Source organism: Panthera leo, chromosome C1 (assembly GCF_018350215.1).
Source record: "Panthera leo isolate Ple1 chromosome C1, P.leo_Ple1_pat1.1, whole genome shotgun sequence".
Classification (NCBI taxonomy): domain Eukaryota; kingdom Metazoa; phylum Chordata; class Mammalia; order Carnivora; family Felidae; genus Panthera; species Panthera leo.
The window spans coordinates 147,951,011-147,977,601 of record NC_056686.1 but is presented as its reverse complement, the minus strand read 5'-3'; the positions used below and the strand labels follow the sequence as shown (position 1 = coordinate 147,977,601).

Sequence of the window (26,591 nt, the reverse complement as noted above, 5' to 3'; positions counted from 1 at the left end):
GAGATCATGACCTGAGCCAAAGTCAGACACTTAACTCGACTGAGCCAACCAGGCACCCTAGATTACATTCTTTTTTATGGCTGAGTAATATTCCTGTGTGTGTGTGTGTGTGTGTGTGTGTGTGCATGCGCACATGCATGTGCACATGCGTATGTATGCATAGCATATCTTCTTGTCCATCCACATCTTCTTGTCCATTCATCTATTGAAGGACACTTGGATTGCTTCCGTATCTAGGCTATTAAAAATAATGCTTCATGTAAAAGAATGAAACCGGACCACTTTGTTAGATCATACATGAAAATAAATTCAAAATGGATTAAAGACCTAAATGTGAGACTGGAAACCATTAAAATCCTAAAGGAGAACACAGGCAGTAACCTCTTTGACATCAGCTTTGACATCAGCTTTGGCAACTTCTTACTAGATATGTCTCCTGAGGCAAGGGAAACAAAAGCAAAAGTAAACTATTGGGACTTCTTCAAAATAAAAAGCTGCATGGTGAAGGAAACAATCAACAAAACTAAAAGGCAACCTACAGAATGGAGAAGATGTTTGCAATTGACAGATCTGATAAAGGATTATTATCCAAAATATATAAAGAACTTATAAAGCTCAACACTCAAAAAACAAATAATCCAATTTAAAAATAGGCAGAAGACATAAATAGACATTTTTCCAAAGAAGACATACAGATGGCAGATAATGAAAAGATGCTCAGCATCACTCATCATTAGAGAAATGCAAATCAAAACTACAATGAGCTATCACCTCACACCTGTCAGAATGGCTAAAATTAACAAGAAACAACAAGTATTGGCAAGGATGTGGACAAAGGGGAACCCTCTTACACTGTTGCTGGGAATGCAAACTGGTACAGCCACTGTTAAAAACAGTATGGAGTTTCCTCAGAAAGTTAAAAATAAAACCACTGTGCAATCCAACAATTGCACTACTAGATATTTACCCAAAGAATACAAAAATACTAATTCGAAGGGATACATGTACCCTGATGTTCATAGCAGCATTATCTACAATAACTAATTTATGGAAAGAGTCCAGGTGCCCATCAACTGATATATATATCACTTTATACATACACACACACACACACACACACACACACACAATGGAATATTAGTCATAAGAAAGAATGAAATCTTGCCATTTGCAATGATATGGATGGAGCTAGAGAGTATTATGCTGAGCAAAATAAGTCAGAGAAAGACAAATACCATATGATTTCACTCTTATGTGGAATTTAAGAAACAAAACAAACGACCATGGGCGGGGGGGGGGGGGGGGGGGGCGGGAAAGAGAAGCGAACTAAGAAACAAACTCTTAACTATAGAGAACAAACTGATGGTTACCAGAGGGAGGTGGTTAGGGGGGTTGGGTTAACTAGGTGATGGGGATTTAGGTGTGCACTTGTGATGAGTACCAGCTGTTGTATGTAAGTGTTGAATCACTAAATTATACACGTGAAACTAATATTACACTGTATGTTAACTAACTGGAATTTAAAAAAAAAAAACTTTAAAAAATGCTGCAATAAACATAAAAGTGCATATGTCTTTAGAGATTTAACTTAAAATTAGAAAATTACAGAAAAAAATATTATAAAATTGTGAGTCACTGAGGTGCACAGCCTTGGTAAAGCTTAAGAGCAATAAAGTGCCCGATGACTGACTTGACCTTAGCTACAAGAATCAAATGAGAACCTTAAAAAATCACAAAACCTGAGCCCTACCCCAGACCAATTACATATTGTTCAATTTGACTAAGGTCCACATTAATCTCAGTCACCTGAGCTTGTAAAGTTGAAGTTATCTAGGATGTCCGCTTTCCCTTCAAAATGTCTAAAGTCAATCTCTGCAACACTGCTGAAATCAGTTCTTTCTTAATATATATGTGGATTATTACAGCTGCCCCCAACTTCTCTCTATACAATCTCTTCCTTACATTACATTCTGTCATCATATCATGTCTCTGCTTCAAAACCTCGAAGGACTTCCTACTGCCTGTAAGATGATGTAATAAGTCTTTATAAAACCTGGCATACAAGCATTCATGGCCTTCTATAAATCTGACTTCAAAATGTCTTCATACTGTTCCCCAGTATGAATTTACATAGACCAATCTACTCACCACTGCTTAACACATGTGCATTCTTCCTACTTTGCATACTTTGTTTTGCTGAGTTCTGTTCAATATAACGCTAATTTGCCTTTTCTTTAATCATTTTAAATTTCACCTTTCTTGATCCAGCTCAAGTTCTAGCCTTTTTATAAATTCTTCTCCAGCTTATCTGTGAACTCCTAGAAAACCAAATAATTGTATCATTATCTTGGCAATTGATATACATTGAGTTTATTTATATTATTTAAGTTTTATAGCCCTTATATGTACAACTTTTGATTCTACATAGTGTGAAACATTGTACTTTATATATCACAGGCACATTAAAAATACTTTAAGAAAGTAAGTAATTAAATGTCTTTATCAGGTTTATAAGAATAGCTTACAGGAAACTTTTTAATTTGAGGCCTCTCAAATTAAATAACATTTATTGAATTTATAGTTACTGGACCTCAGTTTCTGTTCAGGTCCCACAATTTAACCTCTCTGGACCCTGATTTTTCTTTCTACAAGAGAATTGTAATAGGCTCTGTATAAATTCTTTGGTTATTATGATGTCAAATAATGAATTTAAAAGAGCTACAAAGTGATATATAAATATTAATCATACTTTATACTATTATTTGTGGTCATTGCATAGTACAGCGGAAAAGGAGGAATAAATTTTCACTTAAAGGTTTTCTCATAAAGGTTTTATTAATTCGCTGATAAATGTGCATCTGCTATATTATTCTAAGTGCTATGAAACTTATAAAATAAATAACAGATGTAGATTCCTTCTCTTTATCTTACAGCTAATTAAAGTAGAAAAAAACCTTTATGATTTTAATCAAGTGTTTAATCTGCACTTGTATAGTGCCTTGTACTAAGTACTATGGAGATACAAAAGAATCAATTAACCTGTCTCCAGAAAGAGCTCACAACCTAATTGGAAAGATATACCATATATGAAGACAAAGAACAAAAGCATATTAATATGTAATATAGACAAGTACTATATCTGGGAGGCAAGGCTGATAAAGATGAATAAGTACCAACTAGTAGAAATGACCATAAAATATTGGATATTAAAAGTTAATACAGGGGACACCTGGCTGGCTCAGTCAGTAGAGTACATGACTTTTAATCTCAGGGTTGTGAGTTCAAGCCCCATGTTGGGCATGGAGCCCACTTGAAAACAAAAGTTAATACAATATTAACAATAGGCAATATTCTATTCCTCTCATTTGTCACTTTTTAAAAGTTATCTAACCATCTATTCTTAATAAAGTTAGATTTAACAACATTCATCTATTTAAAAGTATAAATGCACAAGCTTTAAAAAATAAATGTCCAAGTTTTTTTAAAAATCCCTAAAATTATCTTTATCCTCAACATTATAACAAAAAAGAAATCAGGTCTGGGATTACCTCCAAAGAAAATTATTAATTAAATTCAGGGTGTTCGTGCAAGATAACCCACACCATGAGTGAAACACATGGTGCTAATAACAAAGTTTATCAGTATGGTAACTCAAGAGTAGAGCACATAACAAAGCACACAGGATCTTCTAAGCCCCCATGTTGGTTCTACAAGAGTGTCGTCCAGTTGCAGCCTAGACAGGCAACAAGAACACCCAAAGAGAGAGATGCCTTCTTTCACACTCTATTTTTTTTAGCTTAGTCCAAGAGGGGGTAGAAAACCCTTTGTTTCTCTAACGAACAACATATTATGTAGGTATGTATATATGTGTGTGTGTGTGTGTGTGTGTGTGTGTGTGTGTGTGTGTGTGTGTGTTTATATATATATATATATATATATATATATATATATATATATATGTATATATAAAACATTTATATAGGTCCTATATATATAGGAATTCTGTACCTGGGAACAGCAATAAGGAGTATGACTACAAAGGGCAGGTTCCACATACTGAGGGCCTTGGGAACAGTGCCAACATCAGCCAAAGGCCCTACTGTCCATCTGCCAACCAGCTCAGTGACTAATCTGGCTTTCTGTTGGGCCTCTGGGAAGACAGAAGGAAGAGAGCCCCTGTAGCCATTTAGCTAAAACTGAGGGTTTATTCCCCTTCAGTCTACCCTCTGACCCTTGTGACTCAGTAGGTATATGCCTTCACTAGGTGGAACAGTTATCAGTTGGATTTTAAATGGTGCCTTCTGAAGGAGAAATCAGATAAGCCAGAGAAATTCCAAAACAAACAATATTGCACAACATCAATTACCCTGAGGAATCTGCCTATAGTATATTCAACAAATGGTCCAAAGCTATGCATTTATAATATTACTCGGGTCAAGGAATCAATGCTATTTTTGTTCAGTGATAACAGCCCAAGCCTTCTCAGTGGTAGTGTCCCTCAGTGTAGATGATTTGGGGTCATACCCTCAGCTTCATGGGTGCCTATTCAAGGAAGGAGCCCTTGTGCAAAGTAATGAAAGCTTGTATCCCTACATACTTGCCATCTTGCAGGTAGGTTTGATGCTGACCCTAGAGATCACAGCTGGGAAAGTTGCCAGTGCCTTTTAGATTTTTAGTCATATGACACCACACTCTAACCAAATGAGCTAACCAGCCAGTTGGTGCCATTATAAAAGGTCTCATAGTTATTCCCAAAGAATGTAGACAGTGTTATGTCCAGATAGGAAGCAGGAAGGCCTTGCTTTTCACATAAGAAAACAAGTTCCCCTGGATCGCAGAGAGTGCCAGCCAGTCTGGTTCAATGCTACATTTTGTATCTATGTGGCATTTATGTTTCCCTGGGGTTAGCACACTGCCAGTGTGCTGTTAGCCAGACTCAACTGTAGGTCTGAAGTGGGGAAAAGTGCTACCAGGTGGCCCTGATGGATCACTGGGAGCTGAGATGTCAGGATATGAGTGTCCTTCTGCCTCTAAGAAGATAAAGGGAGTTTTACACAGCATAATTAGTAAGGACAGAATTATGGATAGCCCGAACAAATAAGGACTCTGGAGTAATGAGTAATTCCTATGACACTGTCTGGGAGTGGAATGCACAGAATATCCTCCATAATTAAGAAGGTTGAGGATGACAAATACAACATCCTGATAGCTTTGAAATAAGTGTCATTGTGTGGGATAGCTGTAGAGGATTATTCAGTATAGTTTGTTAATATCTGTAAGAAAGGCAACAGGAGAATTATTCATGCTATATTCACCCTCTCACCTTCTGTGGTCAGTTATGTTTATGCCCATGCCAAGTCCATCATTATCTTCAGTGGTGATCTATATGGACTGTCCTTTTTTTCTGGAACAGTAAGTTCCACACAAAACCAGGAGGTGCCATTTTCCCACCAAAGATGTCCTCCAGACAGAATATATTATATGGGTAAAAGGACTACAGCAAAATCTCCTGCCTGTAGAGTGAGTGCACAACAAAAATTTAAAACTGTTGTAACAAAGAGAGAATAAAAATTACCATTCCTCTGGGTGTAACTTGCAAATGTCATCTGAAAAGTAGGAGAATATTGACATTTATGTCCATCCATTCATCTGTAATAAGAACAACAGGAACTTCCCAGCCACCTGTTGAAAGGTGCCAAAAAAGGAGAGAAATTTTGAGGTATAAAAACTCAGGGTCCTGGCATACCAAGTATATTCTCCATTTCTGCTCTTCAACTCCAATATGCCAAGGAACTTCACCACAGTGTAAGGACCTTTATGAGGTATGAGAAGTGCTCAAAGTATAAACGGAAGAGGACAGCCAGACTGGACAATGTACGGAGGTCACCATGGAGGGGTGTTGGTGCACCCATCTTTTAGAATATCATTCCAGCATTCTGTACTGCCTGTAGAGAAGAGGGAACACGGACAAGCCAGCCACTCAACACTATGTTGGCAAGCTTTGGCAACAACTGTGAAAGGCATTCCAATTGTTTGTATTATTTCTGGAAATCTTACTATGTGATAAATATGCTTCAGTCTTAATAGTATTATATGGTCCACACATGGAGAGACACAGTATCTCTATATCCAGAAAAGGTGTATATACCATTCAGTAGCTAGAGGAAGTGAGATACTCAAAACTTAACAAATGTCATCAGAGTGTCTTGACTTCAGTCATAGACACTTACAATGCTAGTGTCAAACAGCGTCGTTAAATAGTGTAATGGTGTTGTTCAGTACCCCTATCTGAATCTATTCTTGCATGAGAAATGCAATCTTTCTCCTCCAGGTATGTAGCACTCTTGTACAGCCATGGCAGGCCTGGTCAGTGCATCTGGGTATTGACAACATGCCTGGCCAACAGTTACCAAAACTGCCAGTAGAAGTCACAACAAATATGTCCCACTGATATGTGGACATACTTGTGCAGGAGTTAAATACCACAGTATTTTCATGCCAGTTACGCAGTCTGATAAAGGAACAATTGGAGTTCACACAAAAAGGTTCAAAAGCCTTTACATGGGTTGCGATTCTGGGCTTTGAGTCATAGGTAACACCAACTTGCAGCCGCAATATGGGAACTTGTTTGCCCAGGCTGTTTTGCATTCTAGAACAGTAGACACTTGGGCCCTCATTTCTAGCAAGCCCATAAATATTTGAGGCTCTTCTTTCTAGCATAGTGAACTGAGAAGTGTGGTTAGCAGTCCTTTAGAGGGGGACACAGGGATAGAGCCCAGCCCTGGTCCTTCTTAAGTTTGAAAGAGCCCAGATCAGGGAACAAAGAAAGCCTGGCTTCTGGAGTTGAATCAATTTCATAAAGTAGAGCTGATGACTGTGAATGTTCCAACCCATAATCCCATTTCAAGAGTTGAGATGAAACAGGGTATTTCCCTTGGTTCTATTCTCCAAATCCTTTCCTGAAGAGTCTAGAGACTATGAGATCTTACCAGATGGTGAATGTGGTGAGGCTCAACCGCTGTAATGTCTGAGGGATAGTCCTCTGCAGGGACTCTCTTCACCTAATCTTCTGGCAACTCCCCCTCTCCTAACAACTCCTCAAGCCAGTGGCCATTGGATCTTCTGTGTCTCATCCCATGGGTCTCTTTTCCACCTTCTCAGATTTTTGAAGTGGATAACACTTCCATACTCTAAAATTATACAACACATCACCTCTGTCTTATCATTGCTTCTCTCTATGAGCAATACCAGAAGTCTAGCGTATCTTCTTCCTTTGTACCTTTTTTCTTTTTATTTTGTATAGAAACCTGTGCCACATTTTAGGCTCTCACTTTCCATTTCCTTCCCTGAAATGAGGCTTGTATGACCCAAAAGAACTATTTCATTTCTAACATTGCCTCCCAGGTGAAGGAGTAAAATCAAAGCCGTTATCCACATACATGGACCTGTTCTGATTCAGTCATTTAACATTCTTTATACCAAGGGCATGTTGTCAGGCCCATCCCCTCGCAAGCCCTGGGTTTTCTTAGAATTATGGTAACGTAGCTAGTGTCTACATCTGCTGTGGATCAAGTCCAGTTCACATAAAGAGTCTCGGGAAAATCACCCCAACAGGGATCTATTTTACCAAAGCTACCAAGCATCCAGTTTGAAAATGGTGACAATGCCTGTCCCAGCACTACGAGTTAACCCAGACTGCTTATTGTGTAGCAAGGGCATTCCCCCTACTCCACTTGTTTTAATACCACTATTGTCTCTTCATCATGCAAACAAGCAAGCCAAGCCTCTAAGGATCCTTCCAAGTGTTTATGGTAGTTTGAGAACCCAGCTCTTACTTTGTTTATTGATGGATTTCCTTCTGCTGGGATTCCCATTCAGGTTCCTATGGAGCATGCCTCACAATAACTGGCTTCATATCATAGGGGATAGTTCACATCATAACAGGGGAGTTAACATAATAGTGGGAGTTTGCCCCACTCTCTCTTCTAAAGGGGCTCCTATCACTCTTTCTAGTTCACTCTCCCACTTAGGGCTCATGAAAATCTCTAAGCTGGTAAGGAAGGAAGGAAGGACAGAACTGAATTTCAAACCACCTTATCACCACAAGTCCCCCTCTTTAGTATACACTGTAGTGCTTCTTTCATCCTTGGGCATAGCTACTGAGACCTTCCTAAGTCCACTAAGTGAATTACACTGACCCCAAGGAGAAATTCTTCCACCCCTGCATGCTTCCCTTCCAAATATCCATGACATTAAACTTTGTTGGACACCAACTGTTGTACAAGATGCACAGTTACAAAACCACTAATGACACACATAGTGCTAATAGCAGCAAAGTTTATTAGTAAAGGCAACTTACAAGCAGAGAAGGAACAGTACAAAAGATCTCCCAGCTCCCATAGTGGTTCCATAGGACTTGGATTTGTGACAAAAGCACTCCAAGAGATAAAATACTATATCCTATGACTTGCTCTGTATTTATGGGTTAGTGTGAGAAAGGGTATAAAGCACTTTGTTTCTCTAACAGTAAATGTATCAAGGGAACTTCGGGTCTAGGAACAGTGCTTGGGGGTATGCACACCAAAAAGCAAAGTCTACACATGTAGGACCCTGAGAACAGTGTTGATATTAGCTGCTAAAAGGCTGTAGTGTCCTGCTGTCCCTCAGCAAAGTGGGAAGGAAAAAAGTCCCCATGGCAACCCAGCTAAAACCAAAGATGTGTGTGTGTGTGTGTGTGTGTGTGTGTGTGTGTGTGTGTGTGTGTGTGTAGGGGTATGTTAGATTATAGATAATTTATTTGGTATTGTAACAAAAATGAAGCAAGTTTGTTGTTAATTATATGTATATACTATGATGTGAATGTTACGCTTCTATTTTGTATTAGGATATGATTACAGCATTTGATCTAGAAGTGTAAATAAAACATAATTCCTGTTATGGATATGTGGGGGACTCTCATATGAAGGGAAAGGGTATTATGGTATCAATCATCTTTTTTTTTAATTCCTGAATCAGACTGGGAAGGAACAATCCTAGAGAGACAAATGATGAGAATCTGCTTCCTTTAGTCTTCTCCACAGTAATAATAGCAAGCAATCTCCTGGATGCTGGGTAATGGGAGCTCTCTCAACATGAAGACAACTAAAAATCAGTGAGACTACTTCTGGGGAAAAGTGCCTTTGAGCCCTGGGAGGAAGCCACTGCACAGGGACCTGTATTCTAAATGCCAGTGTCTTTACTTTTCTTATGTTCTCTATCTGTGTTTTACTTACAGTGTAGTAAAATTTATTTGAAAATTATAGTTTGCTTCAGCCTAAGTAAAGAGAGCAAAGGAAAATTTTTTCACTTGAACTCAGAGTGGTGGACAGCTAGTGTCCAATGACAACTGTTAGGTGAACTGAGAAGGTTCAGTGTGATTCTGATAAAATTCAAGAAGACATCGTCTCTTTCCAGTAGGAAGCATGTTATTTGTTTAGGATTTGTTTTAATGCGAAATGGTATTTTCTTGGTTATGATGCACTGGCATTTACTACCAGGGAAATGAATCAAGTGAACAGCATTCCCTGTTTCATCTCTTGCCTTCAGTCTGTTTTGAAGATATTTATTAATACTTATTGACACATGTCAGAAAAGTAAGAACTGGAAGGAACCAGGGGGGTTGTATGAGATAGGAGATAGAAAATTATTTAAAATTTAAAAATCTCTTTATGCTAAACATCCTGTGTAAATTAAATAATTTACATTAAGATAATTTTACATTTTAATAAGAGGTTTAACTGTTCATAATTAAGTAATTTGAATACAAAAGTTGAAGACAATGATGAATGGGCTATTAAAATGTATCATCAGCTCCATCTACTTTATTAGATATAAATGGGACATCATCTACTAGTCTCAAGCCAGTAAAGATTGGTTGGTTGGTTGGTTGGTTTTTTGGTTTAGCTAATCTGTTTGTTTTGGGACATATGACAGCAGTCGTTTAAGATACTAGTTCTCAGAATAGATCAAGAACAAGTAGTAGTACTTACTAAACAATAACTTGAATAAAGCACAGTGACACTTTCCACATGTGCCTAATTAGGGTGATAAAGTAGGGTTTTCTTAGAGTAAATGTGTACAAGTGCATAGAGATTATATGAGGCATAAGATATTTTGTCACCTGCCTTTTAGATTTTCTGTATCCGTTGGTGTTAAACAATTTGATTGTATGTCTTGGTGTAGTTGTCTTCATGTTTCTTTTCCTGGGAGTTTGCTGAGTTTCGTGGGTCTGTGTTTTATAGTTTTCACCAAATTTGGAATTTTTTCAGCCATTATTGTTTCTTTTTTTTAATATAATTTATTGTCAAATTGGCTAACATACAGTGTGTAAAATGTGCTCTTGGTTTTTGGGGTAGATTCTCGTGATTCATCACTTACATACAACACCCAATGCTCATCCCAACAGGTGCCCTCCTCAATACCCATCACCCATTTTCCCCTCCCCCCACCCCTGCCATCAACCCTCAGTTCTCTGTATTTAAGAGTCTCTTATGGTTTGCCTCCCTCCCTTTCTGTTTGTAACTATTTTTTTTCCCCTTCCCTTCCCCCATGGTCTTCTGTTAAGTTTCTCAAGATCCACGTATGAGTGTAAACATATGATACCTGTCTTTCTCTGACTGACCTATTTCACTCAGCATAATACCTTCCAGTTCCATCCACGTTGCTGCAAATGGCATGATTTCATTCTTTCTCATTGCCAAGTAGTATTCCATTGTATATATAAACCACTTCTTCTTTACCCATTCATCAGTTGATGGACATTTAAGCTCTTACCATAATTTGGCTATTGTTGAAAGCGCTGCTATAAACATTGGGGTACATGGGCCCCTATGAATCAGCACTCCTGTATCCTTTGGATAAACCTAGTAGTGCTATTGCTGGGTCATAGGGTAGTTCTGTTTTTAATTTTTTGAGTAACCTCCACACTGTTTTCCAGAGCATCAGCCATTATTTTTTCAAATTTAATGTCCTTGTCTGCTAATTCTATTATCTTGTTAGTTTGGGGTCAGTTTTTATGATTGATTTTTTTTCTAATTATGCATCGTGTTTTCCTGTTTCTTTGCATGCCTTCTAATTTTGATTGGATGCCTGACATTGTGAATTTTATCTCATTTGGTACTGGATATTTTTTAATTCCCACAAACATTTTTGAGCTTTGTTTAACTGAAATATTGTTAAGGGACTTGGGAAAAGTTTGATCCTTTCAGGTCTTGGTTTTAAAATTTGTTAGGCAGGACTAGAACAGTGTTTATTCTAGGGCTAATTATACCCTAACTACTGAAGCAAGATCCTTGAGTATTCTACCTGATGCCTGTGAGTTTTGAGGTTTCCAAGCCTGGCTGGTAGGAATGGGTCCATTCCCAGCATGTGTGAGTATCTAGCACTTTCACCTCTAATCCTTTTCAGGTGGTTCTTTCCTTGGTCTCAGGTGCATTCCTGACACATAGGCACTTATCATTATTTAGCTGAACACTCAAGGGGTCTGTCCACTCATCTGTGGAGTTCTCTCTCCAGGCAGCTCTCTCCTCTCCAGTTCTCCTTCCTGAGCACTCTAGCCATTTGGGTCTCCCCTGGACTCTCAGTACCATCTCCTCATCTCAGGAGTCTTCCAGCTGTGTCTGGGTTTCTCTCTCTGTGATGTAGCCTGGAAACTATCCCAAGGCAGTAAACTAGGGCAATCATAGGGCTTCTGCATTTGGTTTCTCTCATTGTCACCTGATGTCCAGTTTCTTACAAACTGTTGTTTCATATATTTTGTCTGTTTTTTGGTTGTTTCATGCAAGGAGGTAAATCTAGTCCCTGTGACTCCTGATTGGCCAGAAGCCTAAGTCTGAGTTATAGACTTTTAATTTGGGGTAGAAATGAATTTCAAGAGAAGCATAGAAGAGCTATTTCAGACATTAATAGAATTAGTTAAATAAGTCATGATATACCTAGATAATAGAATATTATGCAGCTGATCAAGTATAATTATGTGTTCTGCCATTGAAAGCTGTTGAAGGTATATATATAGTGAAAACATTAAATTCATTATTTCATCATTCAAAAAATGTTTATTGAGTTTCCATTTGATAGTAGCCATCATGTTAGGCATTTGGGATCCAATAATAAGCAAGATAGACATTGCTCTACCTTTAAGCAAATTTGTTGATTTAAATTCTAGTTTGTGGGTGAGGGGGTGTAGAATAGAAAATAAACAGATTATTGTGTCTAATGGTAAATTCTGCAAAGTAAATATACAGAATGATATTCTAAGGTGAATGGGATGGGGCCCCTGCTTTAGATAAGGTGATCAGAGTGTGGCTCAGTTGGTTAAGCGCCGGACTTCATCTCAGATCATGATCTCACGGTTCATGGGTTCGAGCCCTGCGTCAGGCTCTGTGCTGACAGCTCAGAGCCTGGAGCCTGCTTCGGATTCTGTGTCTCCCCCTCTCTCTCTGCCCCTCCCCCGCTCCCGCTCTGTCTCTCTCTCTCTCTCTCTCTCTCTCTCTCAATAAATAAACATTTTTAAAAAATTAGATGATCAGAGAAAACTTCACTGAGAAAATGACACTTAGTTTGAAATATGAGGATAAAGTTACAACAGTATTCTACTCAGAGGAAATAGCAAGTGTAAAGGCCTCAAGACAGGTCAGAACTTAGCATGTTTGAGAAGCAAAAAAAGGGAGAAAGGAAGAACAAGGACAATAGTGGTCAGAGGTTGTGGAGTTTTTCAGGAACTAGATCATACACTGTTGTAGACCTTGTGTAGGAGTTTGGGTTTTATTCTAAGTTGCAGAAAAGTGAAGAGTAGTATCTCATTTATGTAATAGTGTAAAATGATGGTCACATGTATGCATGTAAGATCTCCAGAAGGATCTACAGGCATAATTGGTTAACCATGGTTACCTATGAAGAGTAGAAATAGGGATTGAGGGAGTAGGACAGGAACGGTTTTATCTTATACCTCTCATTACTAAATATTTTACCTTGAGCACATATTACTTCTCAAATCAAATAAACTAGTATATTTATATTTTTAATGTTTTTTTAAATTATTTTTGAGAGAGAGAGAGAGAGACAGAGTGTGAGTGGGAGATGGTGACTGGGGAGAGGCAGAGAGAGAGGGAGACGCAGTATCTGAAGCAGGCTCCAGGATCTGAGCTGTCAGCACAGAGCCTGATGTGGGGCTCAAACTCATGAACTGCAAGATATGACCAGAGCCAAAGTCGGACACTTAACCAACTAAGCCACCCAGGTGCCCCTGTATTTATACTTTTAAAAGAGTGTTTATGAATTATTTTTTTAAAACATTGGTCAGATATATGAACCAGAAGTCCACCAAGGAGAAATACCAATAAACCTATGAAAAGATAATCTTACGTAGTGATCAGAAAAAAAGTACAATTTGGACTTTCACCCCCCAGATATTGGAAAAGACAAAAAATATGAATAGTATTCAGTTTATTTGAGGACTAAGGGAAATACATGCTTTTGTGTACTTCTGGTGTTAATGTGTATCAATTTAGACTTTCTAGAGGGGAGTAAGACAATTATACTTCAAAAATTCTGAAAAGTACCTATCTCAACATTCAATAAGGTTTTTTCTAGAAATTTATGCTAAGGAAGTAAATCAGAAAAAAAAATTTTAAAGTACAATGATACAGATACTAGATCATTCACCATTTACAGCATTGTTTATAATAGAATAATTAGACCCTAATAATAGCTATCAGTAGAAGATTGATTATTTAAATTAATTGCATTCCATTGAAGATAGCCATTAAAATTTATGGTGCAGTTATATATTTATTGATATATCAGGATGTTTACGGAGTATTATTCAGTAAAACATGTAGGTTTAATAGGATTTCCTTTTTTTCTTTTCACTTACAGGCTTAGGTGTATATGTGTTTGCATATAGAACTCCTAGAAGGATTTACAAAAAAATGTTAATAGTAATTTTTGTCATGTATTAGGGCTTTTAATATGTTAATATTTTAATTTTTTGTAATGATTAGTTACAAAATTACATTAATTTTCCAATGAGCAAACAAATCTAGCCTATAAAAAAAGGGAAAAAAATGGAGAATATTAGTAATCTAGAAGTTTGTTTAGATATTTATGCATATAACTTGATAAATAGTAATAAAATTCAATTAAAATACTGGTTTGATAGAATAACTGACCTTCATACTTTTCAATTTTATAGGACTAGAAGAAATTGCAAAAGAAAGAGAAAAACTAAAAAAGGCAGAAAGTATCCAGATCAAAGAAGAAATATTTGAGACTTCTGAAGATACTTTAAATTGCTCAAATCCAGATCTTTGTGAGCAAAAGGAAGATCCTAAAGAAAAAGATAACACAAACTTGTTTCTTCAGAAACCTGGCTCTTTTTCAAAATTAAGCAAGCTTTTAGAAGTAGCTAAAATGTCTCCTGAGTCAGACATAATAACCCCCAAACCAAATAGTAGTGCAAACGGGTGTACATTGTCTTATCAAAACAGTGGAAAACATTCATTGGCCAGCATTCAATCAACAGCAACACAAAGCAACATGGAGAAGACAGACTCTAATAATCCATTCAGTCCTGGTTCAAGTGGTCCAGGGAAGTTCTACAGCCCTCTACCCAATGACCAGCTGTTAAAAACACTGACTGAAAAGAACAGACAGTGGTTCAGCCTTTTGCCAAGAACCCCTTGTGATGACAGTTCACTCACCCATACTGATGCATCAGCTGCTTCTGTGGTGACTCCTCAGTCTCAGCCACCATCCCAGTCCCCCTCCCCTGCTCCGGCTCCCCTCTTGGGGTCATCTTCTGCTCAGAATCCTGTTGGCCTAAATCCATTTGCTGTATCACCTCTTCAGGTTTGTACTGGTCATTTTTATGTTGCTTTCTTTAATCTTTGACCCCATGAAGATGGGGAATCCATTGAATATTTGTATGATCACTGCCACCGTTTGAAAACTGGGAAGAGTCAGAATTGCTATTACCAAGCTTCATTACAAACCTATGCACTTCTAGTCTAATGCAGAGGCGTATTTAATAACTTTGTTTTCAGAATTTAAAAAATAATTTAAGATGCTAAACATTTTTCCTAACTTTTTAGATTATTCTACTTATGAAATGTTTTGTTTTTTGTAGATGAAAAGTGGAGTATCTATGATGGGACTCCAGTTTTGTGGATGGCCCACTGGCGTGCTTACCTCCAATATTCCATTTACGTCACCTTTACCTAGTCTGGGATCGGGGTTGGGATTATCTGAAGGAAATGGTAATTCGTTCTTGACTCCCAATGTTGCTTCAAGTAAAAGTGAATCTCCAGTCCCACAGAATGAAAAAGTCTCTTCAACTCAACCTGCAGCTGTTGAAGTAGCAAAACCAGTAGATTTTCCTAGTCCAAAACCTATTCCAGAAGGTGGGTACATTGAGATGGTGTTTAGTCACTTACATTATTTCACTGTTAATAGAATCCTGTATTATAACTGAATCTTTGATGGTTATATATGTGGTTATAAATCTTTTGATTTGCATTGTGCCATTAATTTGTATTCAAGATATTTGTAAAAGTTCTACATATTCATCTTGACTTAGAAATGCAGTTTGGTTGGTGGAGAATTATTGACCCAGAGGACCTAAAAGCTTTGCTCAAAGTGCTGCATCTCAGAGGAATAAGAGAAAAGGCATTACAGAAACAAATTCAGAAACACTTGGATTATATTACCCAAGCCTGCATCAAGAATAAGGATGGTATGTATCTAAAAGAAATTTCTGCTCTTTGCTTACTTATGAAGATTTTACTAATTCTTTTACCTTAGGATATATTTTAGTATGTCTTAATTTATTACTAAAAGGCATCTTTTTTTCCTATTTTACTCAACAAACAGTAACTATTTACATTTCTTGAAGTGGTATTACTTATAATTTTTTACAACCTGCAGACATATTGTGTTGTTTCTTAAAAAAGAATATTCCTGCTTTTAAAAATAAGCTGCCTGCATATGCACAGGTGCATTTGTGTGTGTTTGATTACATGCATGAGTTCCCATGGAATTTTGTTTACTTTCCGAGAGAAATCACTGAGGAGTAAAGTAGATTTTAAAATTAATTTCTTTTCAAATGTAGTTGCTATTATTGAATTAAATGAAAATGAAGAAAACCAGGTAACTCGAGATATTGTGGAGAACTGGTCAGTAGAAGAACAAGCAATGGAAATGGATTTGAGTATTCTTCAACAGGTAGAAGATCTAGAAAGGAGAGTTGCATCAGCAAGTTTGCAAGTAAAGGTAAAATTGGCTTGGAATAAAATCTGTTTTTAGGATAATGGAAGGTAACTAACATTGATTATATGCCTGATATATGCCAGTTCCTGTGTTGAATGTTTTCATTTTATCTCATTTAAGTCTCCATACAATCCTGAATTAATTTCTCCCATCGCACAGGTAAGAAAACAGGCTCAGAGTAAGTAACCTGCCAGTAGTCTTAGAGTAAATGGCTACATGTGGGTTCAAATCAAGTCACTCTGTCAGTCTAACTCCAGATCATATGCTCTTGTTATTAAACCTCACTGCGTCCTTAATGACAATCAAAAATCTCATTTCTGGTATGCAGTTCTTTACTGCAAGCAGACTTTCACAGTTTTACCCGTGATAATATAATGCTCTATTAAACTCCTACTGTAGTGTTTCATATAGGACCAGGAAGAACCTCTATACAAGCCATGTTCTGTGTCAGACTTTCACTCTATATAATGTAAAATTGGAGAATGTAGCTGTATCTGAATGTATGTTATATTATGGTACTCAGACACGCATAACCTACATATTATGTAAGCTTTTAATATATGTATTTATCTACTGGGCATTACCGTGTCACAAACAATGATCAGAACTGGTTTCCAGTGGAAGGGCAAAAGAAAAGCTTTATCTCTGTGCAAGACTTTTTTGGTTTTGTAAAGAGTATAAAGGTCCTCTCAATTGATAATAAGGTGAGGTCTCTGAAGATATAAATGGATTGATGATGAGTAAGTGTGAGACATACACCTGAAAAGGTTTGGAAAATGTAGTTTCCATGTAATTCGATTTGATATTTCATGTTTTATCCGGAATGAGAAGCTTATGCCATAATACTATCCTATCCGATAATTAAAATATTTCTTCAAAATTACTTTAATGCTGGCATTCAGAAACTTTCAGGGATCTCCAAAAAATATCATTTTCCAGAGCCAATAAAATATCCTTTTCTTGCCACAGACATAACTACCATAACTACTTTGGGAAGCAAAAATTTATCATTTACTGTAACCATTGTCCTAGCCAACTATATGAATCTTCTTCCTGGTACTGTAATACAATATAAAACTGACTCATTTATCTGGCATCTTCAACAAATGAACTCTTTTACACAAATTAATTTTCTGGAGAAATTATAATTATTCCTTTTAGTGGCATAATTTTTTAAACATGTTTGTTGGGTCACTTATGTTATGCATTACACTACCTTCTTAAATTGAGAATAATGAGTTTGGTTTAAATTATATTGGTGACATAGTATCTTCAGTATGAAGACCAATTATTAGATAATGATTCCCTCAGGAAATGTGAAGAGGTTTTACCCCTACATTAAATGATCCTAGTGTGCTTTGCTTTTTAAATGACAATATCTGCTTTCTATAGTCTGTTTTCTCTCATGGTCAGTTGTTACTACTTGCTGGTTTAAATTTGATTGGCTCTAAAATCACGAAAACAAAAACAAAATAAATAGATAAATTCGACTGGTTCTAATAGCCCTATTTTCCTCCAACTTCCCTCCCTCTATCTAATTTGCCAGTTCTGATTGGCTATTGGTTGGAAAAGCATATCATCATGCTTTTCTAACTTATGTATAAAGTCAGAACATGGACCTGAAACATTTTCCTGGAGACACACTCAGGTTTTAGTGCACTGACCCTTTCACATTATTGGCTGCTTAGATGTGTTTGGCTGTGTTTTCAGTAGCTAAGTGGAAATTTTTTCTTAAGTTTACTTATTTATTTGGAGAGAGAGAGAGAGAGAGAGAGAGAGAGAGAGAGAGAGAAAGCGCAAGTGGGGGAGTGGTGGACAGAGAGAATCCCAAACAGACTCCCACTGCCAGCAGGAGCCCAAGGGCTGGAACTCCTCAATCGTGAGATCATGACCTGAGCCCAAGTCAGACACTTAACCGACTGAGCCACCCAGGCGCCCTGGAATTTTTTTTTTTTAAGTGGGATGTAGGGTCCCTTTCAAACTATAAGAATGAGGCCATTTGAGGAGCACCTGGGTGGCTCAGTCAGTTCAACGTCCGGCCTCGGCTTAGGTCATGATCTCGCAGTCTGTGAGTTTGAGCCCTGTGTCGGGCTCTGTGCTGACAGCTCAGAGCCTGGAGCCTGCTTTGGATTCTGTGTCCCCATCTCTCTCTGCCCCTCCCCCACCCTTGCTCTGTCTCTCTCTGTCTCAGAAATAAATAAACATTAAAAAAAATTAAAAAAAAAAAGAATGAGGACATTTGACACGAGTTGTACCTAGTGCACTTATGTGTACTATTCATAATTTCACCCTTTCTAAATATAAATGTCCTTTCTAAATATAATGAGGAAGAATTCATCCCAATATATAAGACAAGGTAATTATCTCTAAAGAGATTTAATAAAAAGGATAGTGTTCATTTTGTTTTTTATTTACTATGTACCCATTCCACATTAGTCAGTGGACATCACAAAATGGGATAAAAGGTGGTTTCTGCCCTCAGAAAGCTTGTCATATAATAGGGAGACAAGAGATGTATACATCTCTGCAGAATCTAGTAACTGATTGCAGGGAAGTATACAGTCATACATGAATTTAGTAAAAGAATATATGACTTCTGGTGGTGATATGGGAGCGATCAGGGAAGATTTCATGTAGAAGTTGAGTTGGAATTTGAGATGAGGAAGCTTTTGACAGTCCCAGAATAGGGAATGCCATACCAGGAAAAGTGAACAGCATGAATGGAGCGCAAGGATCAGGAAGCTCAGAACATATTTGTGGAGTGACAGGTCATGGATTTTGACTGCAGTGGGGGATGCATAAATGGGAACATGAAAGAAAGGGTAGCTCGAGGTACTTGAATGTTGTGGTAAAAATATAGGGAATAGTTAAATAGTAGGGAATCTTTGAAGGACTTAGAGCTAGAAGGTTGATATAAGCAAGCTGAGTTGTAAGATCATTTATTCAATCGACATCTCTATATTAAGTGCCGTCTGTTTGCCTTCACTATGCTGGAGATAAAGTGACTAAAAGCAGACATGGCCCCTGCTCTCATAGTGTAAAATTGGGACTATCACAAGGCTATGGAGTATTTTGTGGTTCTGTGAGAGCCTGTAATGGGGAGACTTCACTTCCTAAAGGACATCAGGGAAGAATTCCCTGAGGAACTAAATTTTAACATGAGAGCTACAGGATGAGTAGAGTTAGGTAGGTAAAGAGAAGAGGGAGAAGCCATACAGACAAATGTAACAGCTTCAGCAAAGCTTGTGTGGCTGAAGCAAAAATGGTAAGTACAAGGATCTGTATGGAAGAGTGGTGGAAGGAATGAAAATGGAAAGGAAGAGCAAAGTTTAGAGACTACTGAGAGCTTTTCATTTAAGTGGTCCCACGAAATCAAAAGCATGTAAGTCCTTTGGAATATTTGCTACTTTTCATTATACCTTGCATATCAAAAGTTACTAAATTTTCTTCTTCAATCCTTCCTTACACCTGTTTCTTTTAATTTTCTGTTCTTGTCTCTACCTAGCATTAGGAAACACAAGGTAAAAATTTTCAGTAAAGATCCTTGAGATCAGCTGGTGTCTGCTGCTGTATTTTAAGTACAGGTAATTCACCCATCAGGCATTTTAAGAGGAAACCATAATAACATTATTCTCTTGATATATAGGGTTGGATGTGTCCAGAGCCTGCATCAGAAAGGGAGGACTTGGTATATTTTGAACATAAGTCATTTTCTAAGTTGTGCAAGGAGCATGATGGAGAATGTACTGGCGAAGAAGAAAGCAGTGCACATGCACTAGAACGGAAGAGTGACAACCCCCTAGATATAGCTGTAACCAGGCTGGCTGATTTGGAGCGGAACATTGAGAGAAGGTATCTGAAGAGCCCCTTAAGTACCACCATTCAGATCAAACTGGATAATGTGGGCACAGTTACTGTCCCTGCTCCTGCACCATCCATTAGTGGTGATGGTGACGGGTAGGTTATTGAGATTAACTTGAAAAATTATTGTGCTTCTTTGCTAATTGGAGCCTATTTTCTATTGCCTGTTATCTATGTATCTTCTTGTATGTCTGTGATCCATATGGATCATGCTATTTGCATGGTGCTTTGTAAAAACATTTTTTTTTTGTTATGTGCGTTGATAATCCTGCAAAGTGATCTTACATTTACCTGGTTGTGACTAAGCTTTGAGGCACGTAGCCACAGTCTGTGCACTACATCAAATTTAGTTGCTTAAACCTTATTCTTATTGGCTGTTACATGTTTTTGTCATTGCTTGGCTTTCAGTGTGATGATTGTTTCACATTCAGTGACCATAAATATGGATATGACCTACTTAATTTTTCTATATTTCAATGCAGAATTGAAGAGGATATTGCTCCAGGGCTCAGGGTATGGAGAAGGGCATTGTCAGAAGCTCGCAGTGCTGCACAGGTAGCTCTGTGCATTCAGCAGTTACAGAAATCAATAGCATGGGAAAAATCAATTATGAAAGTTGTAAGTGTTTTCATTTAAGAAATACTATAACTAATTTACTTTGTCCTGTTTTTCCCAACCTCTAAATCTTTCTTAACTGTACATTACTTATTGTCAAAATAATGTATGCTTTACTTGACACTTTGCTTAATTCTTAAATACTGTATTAGTGTGATACTTTTTTCCTTATTTTGAGCTCTCTGAAGGAACCTACCAAATGTGTTCTCTTATTTTTTTTAAATCTTGATTCGCATTCCATTGAATATTGTTTATAACTCTGACTGAAGTTGTTTTCTGTATTCTGTCAACATAATAGCTGTTAATCTAAATATTTTGAGGACCCTTTCACACGTTTAAACATTCCAGTTGCTAACATTATCTGCTACAGACATTCACGGCATTCTTTAATATTTTTTTTAAAAATTTTTAATGTTTGTTTTTGAGAGAGACAGACAGACAAAGCATGAGTGGGGGAGGGGCAGAGAGAGAGGGAGACACAAAATGTGAAGCAGGCTCCAGGCTCTGAGCTGTCGGCACAAAGCCCGATGCAGAGCTCAAACTCACAAACCGTGAGATCATGACCTGAGCTAAAGTCGGACGCTTAACTAACTGAGCCACCCAGGCACAGCCATTCACTGCATTCTTAAAATGTCTTTATATTTCTATCAATTTTCTTTTTCTTCTTTTGTAATGCTGAGAAATGCTTAGATTAGTAAATACACGATAAGCAAGAGCTCTTAGTTTGTGCACTTGATGTTGTATATTTGACATGGGATATAGCTGATGAGAAGAATAGATGTTTTATTTTTTCCACTCACAGTTAAAAACTAGTTTTTCACCTCTTTGCTCAAGCCCAAGTAGTTATTATCCTGTAGTGGCCTCTACTTTGTACCAGGCACCAAATACAGTATACTCAAAATAAAAGCTATATTCCATATATCCTCCAGGGAGGTACTTATTTTAAGTCATGTTCATGTCCCTCTTGCTTCTTATATATCGTATATAGAAATATTTATAATATGTGAAATTTTATGGCTTAATTTATCATTTGCTTTTGAATTACAGATTAGCTTTAAAATCCAAACATTTGAGATATATTTTTATTAATGACTTCGAAAGAAAAGAAGTGATCCTGAAATAATTTAGCATTCCTGCCCTCATTTTCATCTCTAAGTTTAGACTACTTAATTCATTCCTACAAATAAATATGGTTTTTCTTTACTTCTGTGAAGAAAAAAATGTGGTTTTTTTTCTTCTGTGGTTTTTCCCTTCTTCATAAAATATCCATGGAATAATGAATCTGCAGTTTTCACAATCTTCTCATTTTTAGGTCTTTTCCAATCCATATTATGATTTACCATAAATTTTAAGGCATTGTTCTGTTCATCTGGTAGCATTTTTACCAGGCAAAAAGAATTTTTCTTCTAGAATTTAATATTAAAACCAGTTTTAAAATCACCTTGGAGAAATCTATTCAGTGAAATCTAGGCTGTAATGATTAAAAACAATTGAATTCCTACATCAAACCATTATTTTTCTCATACCATAATAGTCATTGCAGTGTGGTCAGTTTTGTTGTAATTTATATATAGAAACCCAGAGCTTGTTACCAAAATCTGCCTTTACATTAGTATACTTACTGCAATTAAAAGCTTTATGTCATTTTTAGCAAATTCGTAAACTGTTTTGCATGTTATTAATATACATTTATTATTTAATTTCATGTTATAATCTTCATTTTTTAATATTTAATAATACATTATTTTCTATGAAACGATCTTTGAAAGAAGGCATAGTTTCATTTTCAAAGATTAATGAGCACTTTTTAACTGTTAACTAGTAATGTAATAGTGCCTATACTAATCCTCATAACAAATCCTATCAAAATTAAAGTATTCAGTTACCCTTAGATATTCCTCATTTGTCAGAGATCAGGCTTACCAAGAAAAGAAGAAGCTATCATAATCTGCCTCTAGATAATTCTCTGTCCACAGTTTGCTTTATATTGTTGGTAATGTTAAGCATACGCAATATCTACTGTTATGCTCTACATTTGCTCTAGCATATTATGAGCTACTGCTGTGATTTTTCAAGTGTTATAGGCTTGATAACTGCCATCCTTTCTTAATAAGTATCAGAAAATAATTTTATTTTTCAATCATAAATGTGAGATGTAAGACACACTTTATAGTATTTTTAGTTATCTGTTATAGAAACAGAATTTACTTAATGTTCGTGAATCTGATGTTTTCATTTTACTGTTATAGGGATTTAAATATAACCTTCCAAATGTTATTTCGCAATGAATGTTTTTACAGTGGAAGTTTTAAAGCTGTAGTTTAAATTTGGAGAAATAATACCATGCTGAGGTATTTAGTGATACGGTGTTAGGAAAGGTCATAAAATAAATACTTACTGTTGGAATGTTAACTTCTGCTGTTTTTGCTCCTAGCACACATGCCAATTTTAGTGTTATGTATTTTACATATATTTGATAGATTTTTAAGCTGAAGAGTGTGTATCTGCAATTTGATAAAATTTTTAAGCTATCATTGTACATATTGAGTTATATAACACTATTTTAGACTTTCCCAGTTTAAGGTTTACTGTTATATTGAAAATTTTAAAAATAAGTTTGAGCAGTTAAGCTATTTTGTTTTTAAGAGGATAAATATATAACTTTAAATTGGTATGCTTTAAAGTTTAAATGTTTCCATTTTTTAAAATATTGATTACAAGACATTTACTACAAGACATTTACTACCGTGACTGAGAATATAAACTAAAGGTCAAAATACAGTTTATAAAGCCATCCTGAAAGTTTTTCTTATCTGACTTTGTTTCTTTCCCTTTGTGAAACTTGTTATACAGAGTATGCATGCATGGGGGGAAAACTCTCCTTATAGATTTTAAAGTTCTTAATGACATTAGAAACTTTTTCACAGAGAAGTAATTTTATTTTGTTCTACAAAATAAATCATAACTAATTAAATTATTTGATTTAATTTATTGTATCACTTTTCTCCTCTTTACATTTTGTGGGATCCATTTTCTGCACTTGTGACACATTTGTTTGATTTGGGTTGAATTCCAAAGTTTTCTGGTTTGGACACATTTTTTAATCAATCACAAAAAATAGATGGATAACTTAGTCAATATATAGGGTCATCTTTTTATTACCATATGTAATTTTGATACTAATACAAGTTTCCTATTTTTTATCTTAAAAATTACTCTAACTCTTACTTATTTCTTTCTCAGGATATCATGAGGATACTAAGATAAGCAAAAGATGAAATACATTAAAAATTAAAACACCATGTATTAAAGCTACTCATTGCTTTATGTGCTCTAATGTCATGTTAATTATTTCATATGTTAATGTGTACATGCTTCTGAAGTGTGTGCAGGCATTCAACCTCTAGCTTTGTTCTTTGCAGTGTACCCGAAATGTGCATTTACCCCAATTGAACTGCTCACCCGTCATGTGGTCCATATCTGTGTAATGAGAGATACATAGATGTGTATGGCTACTGTATATTTGTTAGCAAGCGGAATGTTTGTTACTAATATAAATTAGGAATTATGGTGTGTTTAATATCCCAGTAACTCTTCTTCATAGCAGAGAGTTAATTTTAAATGATTTCTCATGTATTATAGTATTGCCAGATCTGTCGAAAGGGAGATAATGAAGAACTGCTCCTGCTTTGTGATGGTTGTGACAAAGGCTGTCACACATACTGCCATAGACCCAAGATTACAACCATACCAGATGGGGACTGGTTTTGTCCAGCTTGCATTGCTAAGGTAAGACTGATCTAACACTAAATTTTTTAATTGCCAAATCAAAATGCAGAGTCGTATGGAGATTTTTTAAAGATATAATTCGTAAGTCATAAAAATCACCTTTTTAAAGTACACAATTCGGTGGTTTTTATAATATTCACAAAGTTGTACAACCATTGGCACTATTTAATTCCACAGCATTTTCACAACCCTAAAAAAGTATATCTTTGTACCCATGAGCAGTCACTCCCCATTCCTCGTCTCCCCTTAGCCTTTGGCAACCACTAGTCTACTTTCTGTCTCAATGGATTTACCTATTCTGGTCATTACAATATACTGCCTTTTGTGCCTGACTTCTTGCATTAGCACAATATTTTTGGGGTTCATTCATGTTCTAGCATGTAATAGTACTTCCTTTTTATAGTCAAATGATAATCCATTATATGGATATACCACGTTTTGTTTATCCATTCTTCAGTTAGTGAACATTTGGGTTGTTGCCATGGTTTGGCTACCATGAATAATGCTGCTGTGAAACATTCATACACAAGTTTTTGTATGAATAAATGTTTTCACTTGGGTATATATCTAAGGAGTTAAGTTGTTAGGTCATGGTAACGAGCATATATATTTTAAGTCACTTTTTTGGTCACATTTAAATTAGAAACCTGTGGACACTCATACCGATTGATTAAAGAGAAGCAACATGATAATAGAATTAGAAAGTAAGAAGTAAGAAGTGTGAAAGTGTCAGTGTGTACTGAGGGCCAGAGTCTTTGTTAGGTGTTTCCTAACTCGGGCACTCCCTTCCCGTGTTTAATCTCTTGACCACTAGCTATCATTAATCATTACCAGTAACTGCTGCCTCTCCATAAAGTAAATTCCAGACACGCATCTGTTCACCACATCCTTTCTCTTCTGTCTACCCCCTTTCTCACTCTAACTCCAACAGTCCTTTGGCCTCCAGTCCGTTTATCTGAAGACCTTTTCACCGTTTATCTGAAGACCCCCTCCCCTTCAGGTCCTTTCTTTTCTCCTAACCTAGCTTGTAATGTGTCAACATTTCATTATCATAATCACTGTATCCACCTTTATCCTCTTTGCCGCTCTTTCACTTAGGAAAACCATGATTCTGGCTAATCCAACTTTGACTTCTCCAGCACCTATATTTTTATATCTGAATGTGGTTGGAATAAACACCCAGCCCTTTAAATTCAAGTCATTAAGAAGGCCTTTAATGGTGCCTGATGATTTACCTCCAGCTCTGTCTCCTCCATCTGTATTCTCAACTGATGACCTTACTTCCATTTCCCTGTGAAAATAGAAGCCGCCAGAAGAAAAGATCGTAAGAATTTGCCACTACATCCACCATCCTTCCTGTATGTGTGCTTACATACTCTCCCTTCTCTCCTGTTTCCATGAACTACTAGTGGCTCTAAGTTGGTTTGAGGAACCCATCCCCTCTCTCTTCCTCCTCCTCCTCCTCCTCCTTCTTCTTTTTCTTTTTCTTCTTCTTCTTCTTCTTCTTCTTCTTCTTCTTCTGAGAGCAAGAGAGAAAGAAAATGTAAGCAGGGGAGGGGCAAAGAGAGGTAGAGGGAGAGAATCTGAAGCAGGCTCCATGCTCAGCTTTGAGCCAGTGTGGGGCTCAATCTCATGACCAACTGTGAGATCATGACCGGAGCCAAAATCAAAAGTTGGGTGCTCAACCAACTGAGCCACCCAAGGCACCCCCCCCCTCACTTCCTTAGGAGTATGACCAACAGTTCTCTCTTCTCCTGCACCATCATCAGTTTTTCTTTCTCCCCTGGGTTCTTCTCATCAGCCTACTAACATTCCATCCAGCCTCCTTCCTTCCATCTTGAAAAAACTAAACAAAAACCCTCTTCTGGCCTCACTTCTTCCTTGTTCCACTGCCTCCATTTTCCCCCTTTTCTTTATAGAAGAACTTGTGGAAAGTTTTCTGTTCTGGTTCTCTCTGTTTTTTCTCCTCCAAATCACTCTTGAACTTACTCCAGTAAGATTTGTACTTCCACAGCTTCTCCAGA

General features: G+C 36.8%; 1 protein-coding gene across 20 annotated transcripts in view; it reads left to right on the top strand.

The window, feature by feature from the left end:
- Positions 1–26,591, top strand: part of BAZ2B (bromodomain adjacent to zinc finger domain 2B) — a 434,498-nt gene that overhangs the window by 398,950 nt on the left and 8,957 nt on the right. For 15 of the 20 annotated variants that reach the window (XM_042948879.1, XM_042948881.1, XM_042948880.1 and 12 more), the window contains 7 exons: positions 14,231–14,886; positions 15,164–15,437; positions 15,614–15,769; positions 16,145–16,305; positions 19,949–20,259; positions 20,646–20,781; positions 24,421–24,567. In XM_042948879.1, the coding sequence (XP_042804813.1) occupies positions 14,231–14,886; positions 15,164–15,437; positions 15,614–15,769; positions 16,145–16,305; positions 19,949–20,259; positions 20,646–20,781; positions 24,421–24,567 (1,841 nt within the window). The remainder of the gene's footprint in view (positions 1–14,230; positions 14,887–15,163; positions 15,438–15,613; positions 15,770–16,144; positions 16,306–19,948; positions 20,260–20,645; positions 20,782–24,420; positions 24,568–26,591) is intronic. The other 5 variants (XM_042948892.1, XM_042948891.1, XM_042948890.1 and 2 more) reach the window with 1 other exon arrangement.